Raw genomic sequence first — 18,380 nt, 5'->3', positions numbered from 1 at the left:
CAGTGGTCACCAACACTGAACTTAGTGATTGTCATTTTGTTGAATAATAATAGCCAGTGACTATACAAGAGGGAATATGCTAAATATAAATATAAACGCACTGTTTTTCTGTTTGTTTTTCCACAGCAGTCCCCTTAAGTGGTTGGTATTATCCCCTATTTGACAGCTGAAAAAACAAGCTACAAGAAGTTAAGGTCACACAGTTGTAACTTCACACAACTGAAGTTGTCAGGGCTATACAGCAGATAAGCCACACTCTTTTATTTTTTTTTTTCTTTTATTTATTTGACAGAGCAAGCACAAGCAGAGGGTGTAGCAGGCAGGAGAGGGAGAAGCAGGCTCCCTGCCAAAAGGGGAACCCGAGACAAAGCCCAATCCCAAAACTCCGGGATCATGACCTGAGCCAGAGGCAGACATCTAACCAACTGAGCCAGCCAGGCACCCCAAGCCACACAGTCTTTAAATGCCGTGCTCTTTCTTACTCATTATTCTAGTCATCTACAAGTTGAGGCCTCTACCTCGAATGGTATATGCCACATTATGTTAAGGAAACAAAAATAGAAGTGAAAAAGATGTTAAAGAGATACAAGTAGAAATCTTTTTTTCCCCCATGCCTTAGATTTGTATTATGTATGTATGTATATATATACATATATGTATTTTATATATATGTATTTGGTCTTTGTCCCCAGTTCCTGGCACAGATCTCCTAAAACCCGTATACTTTCTTGATAGGGGTAATTACCAACTTCTGTTTTCTTGGCACACAGCTCCTAAAATCCTTCAATCTCAATGATAAGAGTATGTTTTGTTTGTATGCTAAGATGACAGGAGGCTGGGAGCCCATATAGAACTTCTGATTGTGGACTGGTTGCCAAATAGACCAAGGAATGATTCCACATTGGAAATTTTCAGCCTCCCTGACCTCCCAACTCAATCTCAGGGAAAGGGAGAGAACAGGAGAGGAGCTGGAGGTTGAGTTCAGTTACCACTGGCCAAACCAATGAACATATCAAGGTGCTAGGAGGGTAGCACACCAAGAGGTCACGGAAGCTCCATGCACCTCTCACTCCACACCTTGCCCTATGCATCTCCATTTGGCTGTTCCTGAGATGTATCCTTTTTAATAAACTGGTAACAGTGAAGTGCTCCGAGTTCTATTAGTCATTCCAGCCAATTATTGAACATGATGAGGAGGGGGTTATGGAAACCCCCAAATGTACCACTTCTTAGAAGTACTAATGACAACCTGGAACTTGTAAGAGAGTGTCTGAAGAGGGGACATTCTTGTGGGACTGAGCTCTTAACCTCTGAAGTCTGACACTAATTCTGGGTAGTGTCAGAAGTGAATTGTTGAACACTGATGATGTCCAGAAAATCCAAGAATTAGATTTATATAACCTGACAATAACATATATGTGAGTTATGATTAAGTACAGGTAATTTCAGGATTGTATTACAATTTTGATTCAGCTGCTATATTAAGACCCAAAAAAATATTCTGGTTTCAATAAAGAGGTTTAAATTCTCTCTTCCCTACAGTCCAGGTGTAAGCATGCTCAGGCTAATACGTTAGCAACATGGTATCAGGGCACAGGACCCCTCTTATCTTACTGTTCTGCCATCCCGGGTGTTGCCTTCATTCACGAGGTCCAGTGACTCACCACCACACCCACACTCCAGAAGCAGAAAGGAACAAGAAGTGGGTAAGCCTTTCTCTTTAAGGTCATGACCCTAGAGTTACATACACATCACTTCTGCTCAGACTCTGCTGGCCACAACTTGGTGTCTTAGCTGCAAAGAGATTAGGAGTTAGCCCTTATCCGGAACAGTGCCAAACCCAAGTAAATCCTAACACTGGAAAAACGGAGAGCACGTACTGGGGGTGACCAGGGAACCTCTTCCTCAAGGGTGCATGCTTCTCTGACAACACTCTTCTAGTGATTTCCTACCTCACTGGTAGAGAGACTGGAGGTCTAGCCATGAGAAAACTGGAGCAAGTATAACAAACTACAGAGTTGGGATTAATTTTAGGGTCACCAGGCTGGAAGGAAGAAGGTAGGCTGTGTGTAGTCCCAGAAGGTGAGAAACTGGATTCGGGAGTTCCTGTAGTGGTTAAGAAAGCAGAACTTTCCCTGCCAAGGTTAGAATCCTGGCTCCACGTGCTGTGTGATTCTGGGCAAATTACTTAATTTCCAACTGTATACAGTATTACCTGCCTATCTCCTCCTGCTGTGGTGAGAATTAAGAGAGAATACATAGAAGGGACTTGGCACAGATCTCACACATAGTATGTACCAAATAAACGTTTTATTACAGATCGAAGGCTTAATGGAAAATGACAGAGAAACTAATAATCATATAAAGATTATCAAAAGGATAATAAATAAGGCATTTTTTAAAAACTTGCTCACAGACCGCTGACCAGCCTGAACTGGTCTAGCACTCAAATTGATTCATGTCAGGGCAGACTGGTCCTGATGACACTGTCAGAACGGCCTTTAAACGTCCACAGGAAGTACATGCCAGGGCCCAGAGGGTGGGCAGTCTGGTGCGTAATGAGAAGGCTGCTGCCAGTGAAGCCCAAAGCCAACAATCAGATCTTCAGGGAGAGGCAGGATCTAGACAGCTGCCCCAGACAGTTGCATGTTGACAACATCGAGGAGGAAGTGGGTAAGAACGGAAGGTATGAAATCAGAAATGAAATGAAATGCGGTGGTGGTTTTTTGGTCAGCAACATCAGGTGGGGAAAAGAGAAGAAAGAATAAGAAAGCCATGTGTTTTTTATCCTGTCCAGTCAGCCTCGTTTTTATACTGCTTTCTTATAAAGCTGCAAGACAGAACAGAACAATGGTTGTTTTGTTTTTGTTTTTTAATTTGAGAGACAGAGCAAGAGGAGTGAGGTAGCAGCAGAGGCAGAGGGGGAAGCAGGCCCTCCACTGAGCAGGGAGCCCAATACGGGGCTCAATCCCAGGACCCCCAGAGTAGGACCTGAGCTAAAGGCAGACACTTAATCAACTGAGCCACCCAGGTGCCCCTAATGGTTGAATTCTAAACCAGATTATATAGGTATTCTTAGCAAACACATATTTTGGGGGCATTTTTCTTCTACAAGAGTGAATTGTTATTTTATATAAAACTTTCCTGAGATATTTGGTAGTTACTATAAAGATACCCTTTTCTAAAATTTACTCATATTGCATTTTTTCCCAAGTCCAGATACTTTGTAAAAGTCATTTGAAAAAAAAAAAGTCATTTGAAAAGTTAAAAAATGGTATGCTCTAGAAAGTAGAATTTTTAATGCTTACATTTCTCTTGATTACTAGACTGTACTACCTTATATTTTAAAGTTTGTGTGAATATTTGCAAAATTAATTACTCATAAATGTAAAGTCTTGCCTACATAACTATATAAAAAGTATACTGGGAGGGGGAGTACAGCTGAGTGTATATAATTTTACCAATCCCTTTGATAATATGATATATTTCTGCCTCCAGAATTGGGACAGATAAGAGTAACTGAGGAGAATTTGTATAGATTAACATATCAATTTAAAAATAAAAGAAAAATCAAGCAAGTTTATTTAAAGTTATTTCACTGATTAGTACCTTCTCACAAAAACTCCCCCAGAAGACACCTTTTTCTTTATTTGCCTCTTCTCTTTGCTTGACTCACAAGAAGAGTCATCTTCCTACAAACAAAGGAAAAGAAGGCCAAGTAAGATACATACACTAGACACAATTTCATCTTTCTACATTATCTGTTCCAAAAGAAAAAATTCAATACATTCAATTCCAGATTAAATTTCTCTTAGGATTTTTACGTAAATAAATTCTTAAATCTCAAGACCAGTACATCATATTATGTGCTGACTCACAGACTAGGACCTAGACACCTAGAGAAATCAACCAGACCTGTCTCTACTGAATACATCCCCAAAAAAGAACACCTCGTTATTTGTTTTGTTTTTTTTTTAAAGATTTTATTTATTTATTCATAGAGACACAGAGAGAGAGAGAGAAAGAGAGGCAGAGACAGGCAGAGGGAGAAGCAGGCTCCATGCAGAGAGCCCAACATGGGACTCGATCCTGGGTCTCCGGGATCACTCCCTGGACTGAAGGCGGCGCTAAACCATTGAGCCCCCTGGGCTGCCCCGTTATTTCTGCTTTTATCTTAGCCTAACACTTCTCAATTTACTGCTAACTGACGTGGGAAGAGCCCAAGGCTAGAACTGGTTTTCCCTGAGCTGTTGCAGCCCAAACCTTTACGCTATAAACATAGTTGCTGTTATCAAAACAGTAATAGTTATTATCAAAAACTAGTTAAGTGCATTATATATGTCAAACTATCCTAAGAAACTACCCTGGGAAATTTTTTTCCTGAATAAAAATTATAACAGATTGTTTTACAGGGGAAGAAGTCTTAAAGGTACAGCTGAATGCAAGTATAGGTCCTGACCAGATGGTGGCAGGAGATTTAGGCAGAATTTTTTGAAGAATATATAAATGAGCGCTGACTCTTAAGTTCTTTTTATTTATACTTTATATATTTAGACTCCCAAATAAACTCCTCCTACTCTCAGAAGCACTGGTCTCTACACATTTATCTACTGACATTGTTTATTCAACTTGAATATAGAAAATGAAAGGAAGGAAAAAGGAGAAAAGGATATGCAGAAGGGGGAATATACTACTATGAATACTGGTAGATAGAAAAGACCTCAGTATTTCCACATAGTATTTCGTTTCACATCAGTTCAGTCTCGAGAGAGAGGTGTTATCCCCATTTTAAAGATGAAATTGAGACTCAGAAGCTTTTGTACCAAGACTATAGCTGCCATTAGAGGTTGGGAACATTGCTCATTTGCAAAAATTCAATTAACCTAAAAGCAGTGCTGCAAAAAATGATGGGCACAGAGGACAGGGACCTCCGTCAGCTCTCCTGAAAACCTACACACTGCTGGTAAAGAGCCAAAGGTTTGAGGAGGATGTGCTGGAGAGTATGGAATCACATCCAACCCTGAAAAGAGACACTTGGGAGTAAGAAAATATTTTAAACAGCTACTAGAAAATAAAAGTTTTATAGGTAGACAAATCCATTTGGAATGACTCAAAAGAAGGTGAGGCTTGGGTAATCTCTGAAAGATCTAGGAGCTGGACAAAACACATGTTCCTGTCACAGAGGTGGGGTCAGCAGAGTTCCTGCCCCAGGGTGAGAGGGAACAACTGGTTCGGACTGTAAATGGCAGCTGATGAAAGGTATGTGTCCACCAGTCCTCTAGCCAACACCCTGTGACTGTGTGGGCTGGCCTCTCTATACCAAAGTTTCCCTAGGGGCTGAGGGTGGTACAAGGTGAGCACTGCAAAAAATGAAGAGACTACATTAATTATTATAACTAACTGCAACTCTTGGAAAATTAAGGACTGGTGAGATACCAAAACAGAGAAAGTGTTTGAATTTGTATATGCAGAGAAATACACATAAATGTTTGTAAATGGATAGAATGTTTGTCAAACACGAAGCCGACCAAACAATAGCTTCCTCTGGAGAGTGGGACTTGATGTGGGAAGCAATAACTGCTGTTTTTAACATTTTACAACAAGCACATAGACTATTTTAATATTTTTAAAGTAGTTATTAAAGAGACTAGGGATCAGTTTATACAAAATAAAAGGAGCCAGGAAGTTTTTTTTTTTAATTAATCAGATTTGAGGTGATACAAGTCTGAAACGAATTAATTCACCCATGATGACTGAAGAAAACATTTCCGTACGGAAGGAAAATATGAAGCGTACCTGAATCCCTATACTGTGTCACACAAGCTTCCACAAGGGCCACACCATGGCTATCTTCACTCACAGAAGAGAGTGAAAGTCATACAGTGTCCCCCAGGGTACTTTCTGCCCATCTACTCTGAGACTAGGTGGCCTGAATACAAGCACCACTGGGGATTTCTTGCTGTCACTTTCACTCTATTCCCTATACTCTACCTGCTTTTCTGTATTTATTCTTTGTATCTGTTTCTCATATTCATTTCTTTTCAGCTTCCTTCTACAGTTATCCTTTTTGTCACTCAAAAGCATTTTTCTGTATTTTAGAGCCGTGTTCTGAATTCCAAATTCATAATTCTAGCTAGAAATTATGAAAAGAGCTAGGGGTATAGGGTCAAAAGCTAGAGATTAAATACTGGTCCCACCATTACTAGCTGCGTGAATTTAGACAAGTCACTTAACCTCTCTGAGCCTCAGGTTCCTCACATGTTAAATTAGGGCAGAAGAAACTTTGCAAAGGTGGAGTGTTACAAGTGTCAGCTTCCATTACTCTGTAATCTGAACAAAGGGATGCTGTGACACCTCCGCTCTGGCTCCTTTCTACTCACCAAAGTTCTTTTGAGGATATGCTCACTTTGGCAGCACATATACTACAAACTTCTTTTGATGAGCTGAAGCTTTCTTATATGGACTCCATTCCACTTTATTTTGGCTATTCAGAACGTTAAAATCTACACTCTGAGAATTCTTATCACTCTGCTTGTAAAAAAATTTTTTTCTTTTTATGTCTTAATAACACCTACTGTACACTTATGAATGAGGATGCTGTTCTAACCAGTACATATGTATGTATGTGTGTGTACATATAAAGTTTATATAGTTATAGATATAAAGATATAGCTATGTAGAGAGATATATTCCTTTAATCTTTAAAGTACTTTACAGAGACAACTGGGTGGCTCAGCGGTTGAGCATCTGCCTTTGGCTCAGGTCGTAATCCTGGGATCCTGGGATTGAATCCCACTCAGGGTTCCCTGCAGAGTGCCCGCTTCTCATTCTGCCTATGTCTCTGCCACTCTCTCTGTGTCTCTCATGAATAAAATCTTTTTTAAAAAATGTACTTTACAAAGTATAAATTATTATCTCCAGTTTAAAAATAAGTCAGGCTAAATCACTTGTCCAAACTACAAAAGGTTGTGGCCAAGAACCAAACCCAAATAGTCCCAGTCCAAGCTTATATATACTCTTAGCTACTCATATATACTATTTGAGAGAGATAAATGTGTTAAGAAGGACACCAACCACAGCAAAGTTGGGAACCTGAATCTTTTCCAGTGTCTCCCTGAGTTGATCCACCTCTGCACGATATTCATCCACCTGACCTTCTAATTTTTCTCTCCGGAGCCGTTCGTACTCCAGCTGGCCCTGCAGCTCCTTGATAGTCCTGTCAAAAAAAGTTATTCTCAATCAATCTCCAGTATCAACTAACAATTATCTGTGGCAACAGTGAGAAGCATCCATGCACTGCACTGAAGGCAAATAAAACAAATAATTTCCTTGACAAATATGAATGGAGAGTCTGCCATGGGCCAGCACTGATCTAGACACCAGGGATACAGCAGTGAACAAAACAGGCCAAATGTGTCCTCCAAAAGAGCAGTGGAGGGAGAAAGACAACAAAGAAACAAATATAAGGCATGGGGGAGGTGGAAAAATGCTAAGGGAGGAAAGCATACAGCAAGAAGGAGTATCATAAAATGTTGTCAAGGAGAGGATTAACACTTCGTACACAGTGGCCAGGGAAGGCCTTTCTGAGAAGGGGTCTTCTGAACAAAGACCTAAAGGAAATAAGAGAGTTAAACAAGCAGACATCTGGGGGAAGAGCATTCCAGACAGAGGAAGGAGCAACTGTAAAAACCCTAAGGCAGAAGTATGCTTGACGAACTGAAAGAAAACCAGAAGCCAATGTGACTGAATAAAGAATAAAAGGAAGAGTAAGAGGTCAGAGGGGCAAAAGGGAGCCAGAACAAGCAGGGCCTTAATAAGTGATGGCAAGGATCTAGGCTTTCACTCTGAGTGAAGTGGGAAGCCATTGGAGAGTCTGAGCAGAGAAATGGCATGATCCGACTTAGATGTGTTTTCTTTTGCTTTTGTTTTTTTTTTTTTCCCTATGTCCTGCCTACTTATCTCTCTCCCCAACACCCCTGAGACAACTGATCTTTTGTTTGTTTGTTCATTCATTTAAGACAGAGAGAGAGAGAGAGAGAGGCAGGCAGAGACACAGGCAGAGGGAAAAGCAGGCTCCATGCCGGGAGCCTGACATGGGACTTGATCCCAGGACTCCAGGATCACGCCCCAGGCTGAAAGCAGGCGCTAAACTGCTGAGCCACCCCGGGATCCCCTGTTTTTGTATTTATTTAATAATCTACCAGTTACCAGGAGTAAAATACACAAACATCAACTGAACAATTCAATGAGTTTTGACTAACGTGTAAACCCTGTAATCACCACCACTACCAAGATAGAGAATATTTCCATTGCCTCAGAAAGTTCTCCCATGCCCCTCCTAGGTAACTTTCATTTCCCATAGGAACCACATTCTGAATATATATCATGTTAGATTAGTTTTACCTATGCTTACAAATGAAATTGAGTATTATGTACTTTTGTGTTCATGGCTTCTTTCAGTCAACACTATATGAAATATTTATTCAGTTTTTCTTGACAATTAGACCTAAAAGCAGGAGTTTATACCTTAAGAATAAATGTCTTAAGATGTACTCAACACAACGTGGAGAATCAATGCTAGAGATGCATTAAACTCACTCAGAAGACACACTGTAATCTCAGCTGACATGAAAGGACAACCTGGCACAAAGACTAAAGCAATCTTGGAAAAAAAAATTAAATCAAAATTGATTTGGTTCAAAATCACATCTATAGTATAACCATTTCAAAGTGAAATGCAAATATCATAATCATCTTAGATAACAGGTTTGAAATCAAACTCAAGCTCAAATTCTGGCTTCACCTCCCACCCTTCCTCCTCCCCTTGTGACTTCATGCAACTCACTTCACCTCTGTAGTAAGTCTTGGTTTCCCATTCATTTAGTTAACATAGTTCATGGCACTGTGAAGACTGCAAAAGATAACATATTATCCTTTGCAGCTTATCTAATGCCTAGTACACAATTAGTGCTCAGAAGTAATACAAGAGCCATAGAAGTACTAATCTACCTGAGAAGAGAAGCAAAGGAAACCAAAATTTAAAGTACCATAGGGAAGGGTACCATAGGGAAGAGTAACACATTAATCCTTATCAAAGATTTAAACATTACTAAGGTGAATATATTTACCAGACCTCTAAAGCTACATTCAGAAAAGGGTGGAGGAGCTTCTGAGGGTATGAGGGAAAGAGACTCAAGCAAAGCAGAAAGTCCATGTGTGTTGCTCTTTACAGATCCATGTTCTGATTAAACCAGAAGTCTCCTGTCCTGTCTCCCTTTGTTCCCTGTCCACTCTGGAAAGCAGAGAGGTGGTAGGAGGAAATAAACATGAGGCATCCTCTATTCCAATAGCCATTACTTGGAATAGTACCAAATATGCAGGGAGGCAATTCGGGGTGCAGAAAGTGACAGATGAGGGCAGCTGTGCAACTACTCACTGCATTTAGACACGACAGCATTCTCTGGGCATGACGATCAAGGAGCACAGGACTGGGTCTCAGATTTGTGAGTAAGCTCAATTTGATAGGAATGGTTATAGACTATTGGTTGAAAAGCTCAAAGTGATTTAAAAAAAAAAAAAGGCTTGGGGCACCTGGGTGCTTCAATCGGTTGAGCATCCAACTCTTGATTTTGGCTCAGATCATGACCCTGAGGTTCTGGAATGGAGCCCCATGTCGGGCTCCATGCTTAGCAGTAAGTCTGCTTGATATCCTCCCTCTCCCTCTGCCTCTGCTCATGCTATCTCTTGCTCGCTATTAAAAATAATTTCTTTTTTAAAGTCTAACTCTATAGAGCTTCAATTTTATAAGATGAAAAGAGTTCAGGAGGGGTGCTTGGGTGCTCAGTTAGTTAAAGCATCTGCCTGCAGCTCAGGTCATGATCTCAGGGTTCTGGGATTGAGTCCCTCGTCAGGCTCCCTGCTCAGTGGGGAGTCTGCTTTCCCTCTCCCTCTGCTGCTCCCCCTGCTTGTGCTCTCTCATTCTTGCTCTCGCTCTCTCTCTCTCTCTCTCTCAAATAAATAAAATATTTTTTTAAAAAAGTTCAGGAGATTAGTTGTACTAAAGTATGCAAGTACTTAACACTACTGAATTATACACTTAAAAATGGTTATGATGATTCGTTTTGTGTTAATGTGTATTTTACCACAACTAAAACTGATATTAACACCTTCTCCATCTAGGGGCTTAAGAGAAAAACTGGATAGAACCTTATATTCTTTGTTAAGGATGGAAAAACAAGTTGTTCGTCAACAAACCTTCACATGGCATTTAGAAAGGTAACTAAAACAAACCATTAGAGTTTTGAAGACATTACTTTTCAGACTCGAGCTGTTCTTTCTTCTGCTTTAGATCTTCTTCTGTTATCCCTCCCAAGTGTTTATAGTTGCTCTCAGCAATATCCAGCAGGTGTCTCAATTCAACAATTTTCTTATAAGCTCTCACTGTAAGACAAAGTTGAATAGGAACTTAGTTTAGACAGAGCTCATGTGCTCACAGGATGCTGAGCCTGAAATATATGCTGCTTCTAGAGCCAGTGCCAGAGTGCTCTGGGAGGGACTAGAAGGAAGGTGGCATATACATAGGAGGGTAAATATCAGTAACAGAATGTCACAGTAACAGGACCAGGTTAGCCAGTCACAGCATCCTCTCCTTAACACTTAACACTCTGATTTCTCTCTCAATAGGTTAGAGAGCTGCAGGTTCCAAACTGCATATGTCGGAATCAACTCGGATGCTCTTTATTTTTATTTTTTTTTAAAGATTTTATTTATTTATTCATGAGAGACAGAGAGAGAGAGGCAGAGACACAGGCAGAGGGAGAAGCAGGCTCCATGCAGGGAGCCTGATGCGGGACTCGATCCCGGGACTCCAGGATCAGGCCCTGGGCCGAAGCGCTAAACCGCTGAGCCACCCAGGGATCCCTCGGGTGCTCTTTAAAAATGTATATTTGTGTCCCATACTAGACCTACAAAATCAGGTATTGGTACTTAGTAAAAGTCCCTCAGACAATTTTGATGGGCAGAAAGGGTTGGGAACCACTGCAGCCACTAACAAGCAAGTAGAAGAACTTAAAAACAAAAAAGTTACAGAAGAAAGATCCAAAGAACTAAGGCTATTTAGCTTATATAATAATTCTTTAATATTTGAAGGCTATGTTTTGAAAGAACTGTTCTATGAGGTCATAAGAGGTAGGATTAAATGAGATTAGCTCCAGAAAGAGAGATTTTTAACTCAACAAAGGAGAAACTTTTCAACAAACAGTAAGAACCAGGACGCCTGGGTGGCTCAGCGGTTAAGCACCTGCCTTCGGCCCAGGGCGTGATCCTGGAGTCCTGGAATCGAGTCCCACATTGGGCTCCCTGCATGAAGCCTGCTTCTCTCTCTGCCTATGTCTCTGATTCTCTCTCTGTGTTTCTCATGAATGAAAAAAGGAAAGAAAAAAAGGAAAGAAAAGAAACAGTAAGAACCATCATGTATTTTTAGACACTATACTAAGTTCCTTATACATTTTAATCCTCACAAGAACACTGTCAGATGAAAATGGGACCTCTGAAAGATAATGAGTATCTTGTCACTGAAGGTGACTGAGTAGATGCTGGATGACATGTGGCAGGAATGTTGAGTTAAGAGTCAAACTTCAAATGGGCATAGGGCTCTGTGATGTCATAGCCCTAAATATATTTTACTAAAGAATGCTTTGAGTTGAGGCTCATATCCAGGAATTCTGGGATGACAAGAAATCCAATCAGTCCTCTATAGGTACTCTGCCAAAGTCTAGTGGCCCAAGAAGAGGCCATCTTGTCCTTTGGGTTTTTCTCTGGAATAAAATTAAATAGGGACAAGAAAACAATACATGATTTCATACTCTCACCACATGCAAGCACCTGAGTTAGGTATCAGTGAACTTCATGGTATGCCAAGGGGCTGAGAGTTCATTTGTATCAAACACAATGTTCTAGTGACATTCTTGGTCTTTTCTAAAACATCTTCTCAAAATTTTGAGGTTCACTGGCAATGATCTCTTACTCAAATAATTTCAGAAGTAAACTTAAAGTCTATAAATCAACTACTCATTTTCTGAGGCTCTAAATCCTTGCTAGTTCTCAAAAGAATCAGCAAAAAATTTAAGCACAAACAAAAAAATAAAAAGTAGGTAAATCGAACTTCATTGAAATTGTAAATTTTCCAAGACTTCAGCCCAAGATGACAACATAAGACCCTAAACTCACCTCCTCCACAGACCTACCAAATCTACACCTATTTATATAGCAGTTGTTCCTGAATAAGAACTGAGGGCTGACTGAACAGCTTCTGCACAAGAAAAGATGGAGAGACCACACAGAGAACAGCAAGAGCACAGAGACATGGTAACAAAGGGAATCCCCATTCCTGATGTTATGAACCTCAGTGGGAAGGAACTAACTACTGAGGGAGCATGAGCAGATTCATCTGCCCTAGGCATAGAAAAAAAGCCAAAGTTTAAAGGGGCAACTAGAACATAAAGGAACCACCATGAGAATCCCCAAACAGCAGGGCACCTGTTGGAATTCTCTCTGAATCAGAAGGGCTGACAAGCTGCACAGTTCACATTCCCACTCTGCCTTGATAGCAGAGATAGAAGCAGGGTCTGAATGCCATAGTAAGCCTGGGGCCCCTAGCCCACACCAGCCCCACCAGTCCCACCACAGCAGGCCCCAATGTTGGTGCACACCAGGACACTCTGGCCCGTACTCACTACAGCTCCAGCCACCTCGCCAGCATGACACAGGCTTAAAGGGCCCTGGGACATTGAGACCCATACCATGATTCAAGATGACTTGCCAGGGCATTCCAAGCACAGTGCAAGGACCCCCAGGCCTACATCCACCTCAGCTCCAGCTGTTCAACCAGGGAACTCCCTGAAGGGAGTACCTTGCGACACCCTGACTTGCATCTACTTCAGTTTCAGCTCTCCTGCCAGGGTACACTCTGCAGAGATCAGTGAGACATCCTGCCTTGCACCCACTTCAGCTCTAGCTGTCCTGCCAAGGTACCCTCAGTCCAAAGAGCCCTGAGCCTCACTCACTTCAGCTTCAACTTTCCAGTCAGGGTGCCATCTGCAACCAGAGCCCCAGTAATACCCTGGTCTATACAAACTAATGCTCTGGCCATGCCACCAGGACAGCCCCAGCATGGAGTGCTCTGGGACTTCCATTTAACCAAAGCTCCAGTCAGCCTGCCAAAGTCAACAGGTACACACAGACAACACAGGGGGTATCCCTACATAAGGCCACACCTTCAAGTTTAATAAGAGAAACAGCTGTTCTGCCTATTTCATAGAAACAAACACAGAAAGCCAAGTAACATGAGAGGGAGGAATATGCTTCAAATGAAAGAACAAGATAAAACCATGGGAAAAACCTAAATGAAATGAAGATAATCCACTTGATAAATTGTTTAAAATACTAACATAAAGATGCTCATCAGACTGAAAAGTAGATTAATGCACTGACACCTTCAACAAAGAGAAAATATAAAAAAGAACGAGTTGAAGAATGTACTAAATGAGATTTAAAAAAATTAGAGAGAATCAACAGTGATTAGAGAATACAGAACAGATCAACAATCTGGGAGACAGGGTAATGGAGAACACCCAAGGTGAAGAGCAACAAGAAAATATTTTTAAAAATGAGGATAACTTAAGGGATCTCCTGGACAACATCAAGTGAACAAATATTTGCATTATAGAGGTCCTGGAAGGAGAAGGGGGGGAGGGGGAGGCAGAAAACTTATTTGAAGGTGTAGTAGCTAAAAACATCCATAGCCTAACAATGGAAACAAACATCCAGGCTAGGAAGCCCAGAGAGTTCTTAAATAGATGAAATCAAAGAGGTCCATACCATGACACATAATAATTAAAATGTCAAAGATTAGAGAGAAAGATGGGAAGATGGTAGAGTAAGAGGACTCTAAGCTCACTTCATCCCATGGATACAACTAGGTAACACTCACATCAGTATAAATAACCCAGAAAAAGACCCAAAGAATGGCAGAACAAACTCCACAACTAAAGGTAAAGAGGAAGCCACATCAAAGAGGGCAGGAGAGGAGGAGACACAGTGGAGAGCAAAATGGACCACAACCATCAACAGTAAGGAGGGAGACACCAGCCCAGAGAAAAGCAAGAATGACTATCACACTGGGGAGCCTACATAGGAAAAACAAACTCCCGCAGCATTTGGCACTGAAAGCCAGAGGGGCCAAATTTTTTGAGTTCTAAAAACCAGAGAGACTTAAAGGATGTAATTTTTAAAATATGTGGGTTTAGTTCTAGAAGAGCCTGGAGAGTGATAGAAAGCTGAGTCCTTGCCTTAAAGAGACAGCCTGACAAACAGCCTGTGGATATATAGCTCAGAAGCAGCAATTTGAAAAACTCCAGGGACAAATGAGAGGGACAATTATTTACTCATCTCAGAGAAGTCCTGGAGGGGTAGGGATCACAGGAAAACCTCATCAGGAACAAAGGAGCTGGCAGGCACCTCTCCCTCCCCCACCCCCAGCATAAACACAAGGCCACCAGTGGGAGCCTGCAGCAGTCAGCACAGGGCCAGCAGTCAGTAGTACCTAACTTGCTCACACCAAGCCCCACCCACCTGTGTATTAGCAGATCTGCCCTTCTTAAGTCACTTTTTGCCTCAGTCCCTGTTCCCAGTAGACCTGCAAAGCCTACCTTAAGAAACAAGAAAAAAAGTCAAGTAATCTAGCCATCTACCTAAAGGAACTAAAAAAAGAACAAAGCCCAAGCTATTAGAAGAAAGGACATAATAAAGATTAGTGCAGAAATAGAGACTAAAAAAGCCAATAGGAAATATCAGTGAAACCAAGAGCCAGTTCTGTGAAAAGGTAAAACTGATAAACCTTTAGCCAGATTCATTTAAAAAGAGAGAGTGAGAGAGGGGGAGGAGACACAAGTAAAATCCAAAATGAAACAGAAGTAACAACCAACACCAGAGAAACACAAAGAATTATAACACAATACTACAAAAAATTATATACCAACAAAGTGCCTAGAAGAAATTCGCAGAAACATATAAACTTCCAAAACTGAATCAGGAAGAAATAGAAAATCTGAACAGACCATAACTAGTAATGAAACCGAATCAATAATCAAAAAACTCCCAAACAAACAAGAGTCCAGAACCAGATGTATTCACAGGTGAATTCTACTAAACAATTAAACAAAAGTTAATACCTATTTTCCCCAAATGTTCCCCAAAATAGAAGGAAAACTGCCAAACACATTCAACAAAGCTAGCATTACCCTGATACTAAAACCAGAGACACTACAAAAAACAAAAACAAGAACTACATGCCCATATCTCTGATAAACATAGATGCAAAAATTCTCAAGAGAATATTAGCAAGCCTTACTGAACAATATATTAAAAGGATCATTCATTATGATCAAGCGGGATTTATTCTGGGATGAAAGAGTAGTTAAATATTTGCAAATCAATCAACATGATACACCAGATCAACAAAACAAAGGATAAAAACTATATGATCATCTCAATAAATGCAGAAAAACGTTTGACAAAATTCAACATCTGTTCATGATTTTTTTAAAACTCAATAAAATACAATATATCTGAATATATTAAAAGCCATATATGACAAATCTGTAGCTCACAAAATATTCAATGGTGAAAACCTGAGAGCTTTCCCTCTAAGATCAGGAACAGATGAGAATGTCTACTCTCACCACTTTAATTCAACATACTAATGGAAGTCCTAGCCACAGCAATCAAACAATAACAAAAAACTTTAAAGACATCCAAACTGGGAAGGAAGAAATTAAATTGTCACTATTTACAGATGACATGATACTATACATAGAAACCCTAAAGACAGGATTCCTTGGTTGGTCAGCGGTTGAGTGTCTGCCTTCTGCTCAGGGCACGATCCTGGGAGCCAGAATACAGGATTGAGTCTCACCATCAGGTTCCCTGCGGGAGCCTGCTTTTCCCTCTGCCAATCTCTCTCTCTCTCTCTCTCTCTCTCTGTGTGTGTGTCTCTCTCATGAATAAATAAATAAATCTTAAAAAAAAAAACCTAAAGTAACAAATGAAGTCAGTAAAGTTGCACAATAAAAAGTTAATCCCCAGAAATCAGTTGCATTTCTATACACTAACAATAAAGTAGCAGAAAGAGAAATTAAGGAAACAATTTCATCTACAATTGCACAGAAAGAATAAAATATCTAGGAATAAACTTAACCAAGGAGGTGAAAGACTGATACTCTGAAAACTATAAAACACTGATGAAAGAAATTGAGATGACACAAACAATTGTTTTTGGTTTTTTTTTTTTAATTTTTTATTTATTTATGATAGTCACACACTGAGAGAGAGAGAGAGGCGGAGACATAGGCAGAGGGAGAAGCAGGCTCCATGCACCAGGAACCCGATATGGGATTCGATTCCGGGTCTCCAGGATCGCGCCCTGGGCCAAAGGCAGGCGCTAAACCGCTGCGCCACCCAGGGATCCCACAAACAATTGTTAAGACAAACCATGTTCATGAACTGGAAGAACTAATAAGGTCATAATGCCCATACTACCCAAAGCAATCCACAGATTCAATGCAATCCCTATCAAAATGCCAATATTGTTTTTCACAGAACTAGAACAAATAACCCTAAAACTTCTATGTAAGTATGTAAGATCCTGAATAGCTAAAGCAATCTTGAGAAAAAACAACAAAACTGGAGGTATCAGAATCCCAGATTTCAAGATCTACCACTAAGCTGTAGAAATCAAAACTGGCATGAAAATAGACAATAGAACAGAATAGAAAGGCCAGAAATAAATCTATGTTTTTAGCTAAATTAATCAATCTACAACAAAGGAGGCAAGAATATACAATAAGGAAAAAGAAAGTCTCTTCAATAAATGGTGCCAGGAAAACTGGACAATCACATACAAAAGAATGAAATTGGACCATTTTCTTACACCATACACAAAAGTAAATTCAAAGTATATTAAAGATCTAAATAAAACCATAAAATGCCTAGAAAAAAAAACATAGCATAATTCTTTGACATCAACCTTAGCAAAATATAGACAGGTTCCCTAAGACAAGGAAACAAAAGTAAAAATAAACTATTGTGACTATATCAAAATAAAAACCTTTGCACAATGAAATAAACCATTAACAAAACAAAAAGACAACCTAGTGAAAAGGAAAAGATACCTGTAAATAATAGTATCTGATAAAGGGTTAATATCTAAAATATATAAAGAACTTATAAAATTCTGATTAAAATCTGATTTCTGATTTAAAAATGGGCAGAGGATCTGAATAGACATTTTTCCAAAGAAGACAAATAGTTGGGCAACAGGTATATGAAAATATGCTCAACATCAATAATCATCAGAGAAATGGAAATCAACAACACAATGAGATATCACCTCATACAAGTCAAAGGGCTAGTATCAGACAAGAAATAGCAAGTATTGACAAGGATGTGGAGAAAAGGGAACACTTGTGCATTTTTGGTGCAAATATAAACTGGTATAGCCACCATGGAGGTTTCTCAAAAACACTAAAAATATAAATTTAATAATTAAAAATAGAATGCAGTAATTCCACTACTGGGTATTTACCCAAAGAAAACAAAAACACTAATTAAAAGATATGTGCACCCCTATGTTTACTGCAGCCTTATTTACCATAGCCAAGATATGGAGGCAAACCAAGGGTCCACTGATGAATGGATAAAGAAGGTATAGTATATATAGATATTTACAATGAGGTATCACTAAGTCATAAAAAGGAATAAGGTCTTGCCATTTGTAACAACACAGATGAATCTAGAGGGTATTAGGCTAAGTGAAACAAGTCAGACAAAGTCAAATGCCATGTGATTTCAATTATTTTTGAAATCTAAAAACCAAAACAAATGAACATACAAACAAAAACAGATTCTTAAATACAGAGAACTGGTGGTTGCCAGATGGGAGTGGGTGGGTGGATGGGTGAAATAAAGGGGATCAAGAGGTACAAACTTCCAGCTTTAAATAAATAAGTCACAGAGATGAAAACTACAGAGTAGAGAATAGAAGCAATAATGTTGTAAGAATGTTTGTGGCATATGGTGACTATAGTTACTGCGGTAAGCACTGAGTAATGTATAGAATTGTTGAGTCAATATATTGTACCTCTGAAATTAAAAAAAAGACACTATATATTAAATTATACTTCAATTGCAAAATGTAAAAACAGAATCCACAATGAGATATCACTTCATACTCACTAGAATAACTTTAATCAATCAGAAAAACAATAACAAGTATTGGCAAGGATGTGGAAAAACTGGAACCCTCAAGCATCCCATCGTTGGTA

General features: G+C 39.7%; 1 protein-coding gene across 6 annotated transcripts in view; it reads right to left on the bottom strand.

The window, feature by feature from the left end:
- Positions 1–18,380, bottom strand: part of ANKRD42 (ankyrin repeat domain 42) — a 76,962-nt gene that overhangs the window by 16,163 nt on the left and 42,419 nt on the right. For 4 of the 6 annotated variants that reach the window (XM_077867241.1, XM_077867239.1, XM_077867244.1 and 1 more), the window contains 3 exons: positions 10,314–10,440; positions 7,075–7,216; positions 3,610–3,692 (listed from right to left, as the gene is read on the bottom strand). In XM_077867241.1, the coding sequence (XP_077723367.1) occupies positions 3,610–3,692; positions 7,075–7,216; positions 10,314–10,440 (352 nt within the window). Of the gene's footprint in view, positions 1–2,295; positions 2,831–3,609; positions 3,693–7,074; positions 7,217–10,290; positions 10,441–18,380 lie in introns of those variants that run through there. The other 2 variants (XM_077867240.1, XM_077867242.1) reach the window with 2 other exon arrangements.

This window comes from Canis aureus, chromosome 23, assembly GCF_053574225.1.
Source record: "Canis aureus isolate CA01 chromosome 23, VMU_Caureus_v.1.0, whole genome shotgun sequence".
In the NCBI taxonomy this organism is placed as follows: Eukaryota; Metazoa; Chordata; class Mammalia; order Carnivora; family Canidae; genus Canis; species Canis aureus.
The sequence above is the reverse complement of the archived record's forward strand: the minus strand, read 5'-3'. Positions and strand labels throughout refer to the sequence as shown.